This window comes from Antrostomus carolinensis, unplaced genomic scaffold (genome assembly GCF_000700745.2).
Source record: "Antrostomus carolinensis isolate BGI_N321 unplaced genomic scaffold, ASM70074v2 scaffold13086, whole genome shotgun sequence".
Classification (NCBI taxonomy): Eukaryota; Metazoa; Chordata; class Aves; order Caprimulgiformes; family Caprimulgidae; genus Antrostomus; species Antrostomus carolinensis.
Window position 1 is genome coordinate 144,775 of NW_010321237.1, and position 8,327 is coordinate 153,101.

Genomic DNA, 8,327 nt, shown 5'->3' on the forward strand with positions numbered 1-8,327 from the left:
TCCTGCTGACTGTGAACAAGAATAAGCAGTTAGGCTGTACTGCCACTACACCCTGTGTATCAAAAAAGGCAGAAAATATGCTTTGTTTTTTCCCTTTTGCTATCAGATGGAAGGGAGGAAGGATCAAGGATTCCATAGACACTGTCCTCAGCACTGGACGAGCGAGCAGGGCACTAGAGGTTACTGGGTTGATGGAGATTCTTCCTTTTGAGAGGTAACATAACTGACCTTGAATGTTCATGGTTGTGAAAACTATTGGGGACACCTTCTATAGTGACTCACAGTGTCTTAGGGGATGGGAGGGAAAATTATAGGTTAAATTCAGTGAATGCTTATAATTAAAATTCATGGTTAAAAACAAGCAAATAAGGAAATCTTAAAGCAAATCAGGAACTAAATAAATATGTTGATAAAGATAGGAAACATACGATATGTTTCACATTTCTATTTGAAAATTAAGTGAGCTGTAAGATGAGGATTTATTAGCATTGCTAATTTGTTAATTACTAAATGAAAGAACAAACAAAAAGAATGAAAGACTAATTGCCATTCTGGCTACTTAAAGACTTTACTTGGCATTTTTAGATATAATACTCTGATGTTTGTAGGTAAAGAGAATTAATAAGGTCTATCAAAGCACTACAGCACTAATCTTCAAGAGACTGACTTGTTGTAATACAAAAAAAAAATGTATATTGCCCTTCTTATAAATAAAAAAGAGTAAATAATTATTATGTCCTCTATTACTGATCATACATCCCCAATCACGCAAACAAAGTTTCCAGGATGAGGCCCAAAAGATTGGTAGTATGGTACCAATGGTAGTATGACGGTAATCACTGAATTTCTTTAAGGTATTTCTTAATACACAGAGAGTATGGAAAGATTAAATGTTACAAGCATAGGTAATGTCCTCTGAATCACTTTTTTCCCCCAAGAAGTTTACAATAACTTTGACTAGGATCATCCCAGCAATCATACTACTTCCTGTCTTGCTTTTCACAGATTTCTGTTTTCATTTTCTTTCAGTTATGGCAGATGTTTTTTGGACCAGCGTGTTTGACTTATTTAAATTACTGAGTTTTTGTAAGTCATTCAAGTATCAGGCTTTGTAGGCCACTTGGGATTTTAAAAAGCTAAGAGCAACAGAATTTGGGTAATGCTATGCAAGTCAAAACTGCAATAAAGTTTTACAGTAAACATTTTAAATCCAACCTTATTTTTTGTTCCTTAGCAAAATGAGATAGTTCTAAGACCTTCCATAAGCCTCCTCCAAAACAATTCTATGTCTTGTCACAAAAACAATCATCTCTATATTCCAACAAGAAAAGACTTAATTCATATGTTAGCTGAGATCATCTTACAGAATTATTTTTTTAATTTGTATTCTAGGATCCCCACTGAAATCAGAGCTCCACTGTAACAAAAGACACACAAGACATAATAATTCAGGCTTTCTGAAAACCCACCAGCGCAAATTGCTGGGGACTTCAGAAGTCTGAAAACTAGTACAACACAACTTATACTGACATCTGCTGAAAGTATCAAATTATGTACCTTTGTCCAAGTGAATAGATTTGTACAATACAAAAGTGAACTCAAAAATGGATACACACTTGTAATTTCAGTAGGTGACAGTGTCTGTAATTTTGAAAGCCAGTACTTCTAGTGTATCATTAATGGCAGGCTAAATTTTGTTCTACATGGCTAGACACAATAGAAAATTTTATTATTTGTCTGATAACATCCTGTCTCCTACAGTTTAGCTGGCATGAACGACGGATGTCTCAAACTCATTTCACGTCTAAAACACCCTGACTCACTTTTGAGCAGAAAAATCAAATTAGCCTCTCTGCTTTCTTCTATTTGACCTCAGCTATACTTAGCCAAGCCATTGTCTTCTGAAAGAACATATTTGCTGAAAGTATCTTAATGTTAATATAATGCTCTTAATGTAGTTAAGTACTTAATTATGAAATGCATTATGTGCTTTAAAAGTACTTTTATTTAGTTCTCTCCTCTCTGGATATGATCTCCCACAGAGAAAGATTTTCAGCATTTCTGAACATTTGCTGAAGTGAATAGACAGAATAACTACATTACATATGGGTTTACACATTTATAGCCATTTATAACTGTTGGTATTTATTCTCTTCTCTTTCAATACCTTTTTGTGAGGTATTTTTATTGCAAAATATAAAGAGGATTACCTTGCAGAAGTCTGCCTCCTTTATAAAGATGAATGGCAAGGGCTGCATCAAACTTGTCTGTGGAGGTTAGATTTGCTATTGCGGTTGGACTTTCATACATGAAAGCATCTTTAAGAACGCAGATATGACCTGCAGCATGTAGATGATTCCTTCGTTATCAGAACAAATAGAAAAAGAAAAAAAAAAATACTATTAATGTTGCAGGCATGCCAGTATATTAAATAAGCTTAATCAAAATGTTTTTCCATAATAATTTTTGCTCCAACATTCACCTTTATGCTTATTTTGTTCAAGCAACCATGGAGCTATTTACAAGTTGTTGTTTTTTTTCCTTGAAAACAGTGGTTACCTTCACCATTGTGAAGGCACAGTCACACTTCCAAGCAACATAACCTGCATCCGTTTTAAGGCACAAGCCTACAAAGTATCAACACCACCTTTGGAAATCAGCAGAAGTGACATATGATTAGGATCTTTCTTGATTGAGTTTTAGTTCAATATGCTGAAAAGATTCATTTTGAATTGAGTGTGTTAGAGCTTGGTCTTATTGATTCTCAGATCCTTGTTCTGGAGAAAGGCCACGAAGTGAAAGAAAACACAAATATATCCTGATAATCAATGCTATTAAAATACAGAACATGCAAAAAAAATGTTTGCAGGGGCAAAAAAAATGAATACATGAACAAAACTGGAGAGTTTTTTGTTTGACTGTGTGTGTAATTGCTTGTTGTCTTAGTTTACCCATTTGTAAAACAGTCACAGGATAAGTGATGCATGAGAAAAAAACTACACAAAACCTCTTTCACAGTCTTCTTTAAAAATCTCAATTGCTAAAAAAAAAAACCCAACCAAAAAATCAAACACAACAAAACCCCCCTTTTCTAGTGTCAGCTTACCCATTCATCTTTATACACAGTGGGTCCTCATATTAAAACATCGATTAAAAGACTGCCACAGTCAGGAAACTGATTGATTACAGGGAGCTTTACTTTAGGCATTTCAGTAAGCTTTGTCTTAGTCTTTCCTTTTACACCCCAGGCTCATAATCCCTCCCATTGAAACCAGAATCGGTTATCAATGTTTCCAATGATATGAGCCAAAAAAACATACATGAGAAATACATGTTTTGATAGAAACTAGCTCACTGTATCTGCTGATATGTAGTGTTTTCATTTTCAATATTATAAAAAGACCACAAGAATGTTTTCTGCTTATTACATATTGTTCCAGTTGATTTACTTCTCATAGCGTATTAGTTGTTCTGGCATTGAAAGCCTGCTAACTCAATAGCTTCTTGGATAATGTTGGCTCTTTCCTTCCCTGATCATTTTATATCTTCCCAAGGAATGTAATTTGCTGTCCTGCAGAAGTTAGTCATTACTGCAGAAATTGGTGCTAAAAATGTTGTAAAATGTCTCGAGGCCTTGAAAGGAATGTATTAGCACTATATCAGACATGGTTCCATTGGCACAACATATGGTGCTGTATTTCTTCCTTATTCTAAAAAGAAACTCATTTTACTTTTAACTTCACCGTTTGAAACAAGACCAGTAAATTATAATAAGTACTAATAAATAATAAAATGCAGCCAGATTGTAAGCTCCTTATTTACACTGTTGAGCAATTATTTACATCTGTTGTCCCACGAACTTGTACCAAGTACCTGCTTGCCTTTTGAAAAAGGCTCTCAATTTATATCTAAATAATGATGCCTAAATCTCACAGCTGTGGAAATAAAATCTCTCGGGCAAATAGTCGGGATGCTCGTGCATGCATTCCATAACTTCACAGGTGCTCATTAAATAGTCTAAAAGAATTTTTTCCCATCAGTATTCCAATTACCATAAATCACGATCATGTACAAGCAATATGTTTGCATATTACAATTAATTGGAAAATAATTCTCTTAGGACATCAGGAATCAAGAAACTCAGCTAGGAATTTCAATCTAAAGTGTCTTTTTTTTATATATATACTAGGAATTAATACTTTTCCTTTCTTCCACAGTTTCCACAGCTCCAAATCTCAAGCTGAATGATGGTTGCTTCTGCAGTAAATAGAGAGGGACTCCCTCAAGTGTTCCAAAGGCTCATAAATTGTGGATTACCTCTATTACTTCAATTTTTTTTTTCTACACATAATGACTCAGAAGCACGTAAAAAATTTGCATACATCTTAAGAAGGAAAAATTATCAAATTATTCTTAGAATAATTTGAATCCCCAGATGTAAAGAGGCCTTAATCCCATAAACATGCCATTGAGTTCAATATGATTAGTCACAGGCTTCACATTATGCATATATGGAAATATACGCGTGTAGAAGCAGGGTTACTGGGTAGCATTTAAGTACTGAAATTTACAGTGATATTTTCATATTTTTCTAAATGACTTTTCATCTTTATAATAAAAAAAAACAGACAATGATTTTCACACATATGCTGTTATCAAGGAACACGATAAGAGGGTGCTGAAAAGCTATTGCGGGAGATTTTTTTTTTTTTAAGGCTGATCTATCTATGAAGTCACAGATGTCCCTGAATCGAGCCAAGACAGCAGAGATACATTACCCATATCTTTCCTCCTCCTGGCAAATGTGTATTCACATTATTTTGCCATTTCATAAACAAATACTTTCTGAATGAAAAATAAAAATGAACACATCTCCTGCGGTCTGTGAATCTAAGACAACATTGAAAATGCTAAATCTCAAGGCTACATTTTCTCTCTATCACAGTTTTGTATGTGGCAGATAAATTTCCAAGCAAGTGTCTTAACAACCAGTGATTATTGCTTGGATCCAGAATTTGCCTTCTACTGAAACCCTCATGGAAGCCTACCTTCTCTATGTCCTGAAGTCAGTAACGGTCCTTTGAAAGGACAAAATAACTCTGCAAAGTTTAATCCTGCCTTAGAAATAGGTCTAGCCATGCAAAACATTTTGGGATGCAGCATATATCAAGTGCAGGCCATGTAAATGATCATCTCAGCTCCAAAGGTGGAGGTCGAATGCCTGCCCTGCAGCTGCCCTGGTCTGGGAAGGGCCACACAAAGAGCAGGAATTTACCAGCACCTGCGCAAATGGATGTGGGGAGGTAAAAGATCTCTTATCATCTTCCATGAAGAGATCTCCTGTTGTACAAGTGCTCTTCTGCATTATTTTAATGGCAGCAGATAGGGCAAGACTAAGTAGAAGAAAAGCTGGGGTTCAGAATTACTCCAATAAATGTCTAAGATGAAAAATAATTGTAAAGAGGAATGATAAGCATTATTGAATTTGTGGGTTTAATTCTCTCTCAGTTGATTACCTGGAGATTTACAGAATGGCTATCTCAACTGTCCCATTTCAAATAAGAACCAAAACAATCTCTCTCTCTCCAAGACATATTTACATATTGACAAAATACTTCATCTAAATCTTTCTAATTAACTAATTAATTCAAGATTTCTATTCTTCCTTACTACCAAGTAATAAAAGATGAATGAGACATTTCAAGAGGCAGAGAAGATTCATTTATTTTCTTTCCTAACACTCTCTTAGATCTCATTTCTAAGGCTGAAGAATTGCAGCCTAACCAAAGACTTTTGCCTACTGTTTTGTTCTCTATTCATTGCTCATATTTTTTAAGGTGATTAAAGATTATGCCCACCAATATGAATAAAACCTACAGCACATTCATTATATCACTTGTTTTAGCAAGCTGATTTCTAGCCAAATTAGATCCTGGTATCTTTGTCACCAGTTACTTTAAACTCAGGAAATGAGTATCTTATTTATGAAAAGATGAAGCAATCATAGGAACAGCTGTAATATCATAAACATAGTATATTAAGCCATAAAATTAATCTATGCTGGCAAGTGTCCAACCTGGAGACAACTTCATTGTTTCATTTATACTTAACCAAAAGTTGCCGTGGTTCAGTATAAAAAAAAGAATTGAACAAATAAAATCATAAGCATGTATGCAGGTACAACGGAAGCCAAATATTAACTGCAATCTATATATTTTCTGTGTGTTAACACATTTGCTACAAAAGTTACCATGTGTGCTTAACCTCAAGTATGGCAGATTAGTGCAAGAAGTGCCATGCCCAAGCCTTTGGCCATACATGTAGATTTTTTTAAATTTTTTTTTTTAATAGCAGAAAGTTTTAAGAAAACTTAGATGGAAGTATCTGTGTATGATGGTGTTAGTGATACTTGCCACTTGACTAGCCTTTTAGTCAGGAAGATGGATTTAACTGCTGGCTAATACTCTACTTTTTTTTCTGATCAGACCTTTTTTTCCTAAATGGGATCATTTTTATTATTACTATAAATAACATTTATGGTAGGTGATAAGATAGCAACATGACATAAGTTACTGCCTCTAAAATACTATTTCTGTTAGAATCCTTTATCCGCCTTTACGGTGAACATGAATTAAATAGACCTTTTACTCATTATTTTCTCTCTGTTTGAAGGTCTATGTGCATGAGAAAGCAGCATCACTTTGGATAAGGTGTGTCCATAAAGCACCTGGATGCTACAGCAAGTTGGTGTACTCTGCACAGATCACTGCAGGTGTGCTCACACAGCTGCAAATGATTGCGTTAACAAGGTAATATGCTAAACCATCTGTCAGCTGAGCTGTGGCATCTCATGAAGTCTATGCCCTTTCATACTAGAACATGTTATCTTAGGCCACCATGCATGAGCCACAGCTTGGGAAAGGCTAACAAAAATCACTGGTCACTGTGACTCACGGAAAGGCATCTTGCTAAACCATTCTGTCTCGATGCAGTACGCTCACATGATCATAGTCAATCTCTGTGTAGTTAAAAGACAATTTGAAATCATATGTGGACATTTGTTTGTCTGGCTTGTTCAGGCTTAGTTTAACTAGACATAATGCAAAACCTTTCCAATCGATCACCTCTGACTGGCTCCACAGTCTAATGTCTGACTCTCCTCAAAACTGAAAGAGATGAAGGGAAGAGAATATTTAATTTGTAAAGGTAGAAGAAATAATCTTATGGAGGAAGAATGTCTGATGTCCCCAAGAATAACTAGTTTTGTATTAACCAGTGAGAGCAAAGGTATGAGATGAAAGGAAATCCAGAATGCCACACAAACCAACACACATGAATTCTTGCGTGTACAAGTATAAAAATGTGTATTATAAACATATGTGTTTTATCTCAATTTTTTTAATAATTGCTGTTTTAAAATACAGAAAGCTTCCGCTTCCCCTGGTCTTTATGCTCCATTTGCTTTATATCACCAAAGCCTGGGTGACTGACATGAGGCAGCAGGTATGTTCTGCCACCTTCTTATACAATAGAGCCCTGAACAAATCTGAGGCTGAACTTGGTGTGACACAACTAGTGTGAAAAATTAAACCATGTCAGAGGATTATTTCTATGCATAACATAAAAAAAGTGTGATAATATGCAGATCAAGGTTGGGGAAAACTTTGTAATAGCAGGCGGCTATCCTAAGAAATTCACCCTAAGAAAAACAACTAAATGGATGACTTTTTGACAAGTAAGAAGCAACCAAGTCCTTATTTCTGGCCTCAAGACAACAAAACCATTTGGAAATTGTTTCATTTATATGTTGTTTTTTTTTTTTTTTTTAAACAAAGCTCACATTCACAGCAAAGCCCTCAGAAATGCTGTCAGCCACATCCTTTTTCCATGTCAAAGTTAAATGGGAAAATTGAGAGTATTTATGCAGTTCTGTTAGTCCAATTTCAAAGCACTACAGATTCATGTCCATAAACCTCACGGGAGCTGCACGCTGAATCCCCACAGCAAGGGCACTGCCTGGAGTAGCTCTTGCACAACTGCTGCTCTAGGACAGCTCCTGTAAGGACCCTTATTTCAGAGCTCCCGGAGCCTAATGCTCTTCGCATTGACTTTGCATCTTATTCTGGGTGTTTCCCAAAGCGGGCAGCCCGGAGGAAACCCACCGCACCCCCGACCAACACCGGCCGTGCAAGGGCTCAGGGGGCGGCTGAGGAGGGGACTCTGCTCTTGCCTTGCGAGCCTGGTGACCCTGCAGTGCGAACTGCTCCTGGGCCAGCAAACTGCCCTCAGCACAACGGCCTCTGGGGTTTTTTGGTTTGTTTTTTTTT

At 36.1% G+C, this 8,327-nt stretch overlaps 1 protein-coding gene across 1 annotated transcript in view; it reads right to left on the reverse strand.

Annotated features, from left to right (window-relative positions):
- The window catches only part of GLT1D1 (glycosyltransferase 1 domain containing 1), a 43,924-nt gene extending 40,810 nt beyond the window's left edge, over positions 1–3,114 (reverse strand). Inside the window, exons 1-2 of the mRNA XM_010169867.1 lie at positions 3,107–3,114; positions 2,211–2,359 (exon numbers count right to left, since the gene is read on the reverse strand). Of these exons, the coding sequence (XP_010168169.1) occupies positions 2,211–2,359; positions 3,107–3,114 (157 nt within the window). The remainder of the gene's footprint in view (positions 1–2,210; positions 2,360–3,106) is intronic.
- Between the last annotated feature and the right edge of the window lie 5,213 nt (positions 3,115–8,327).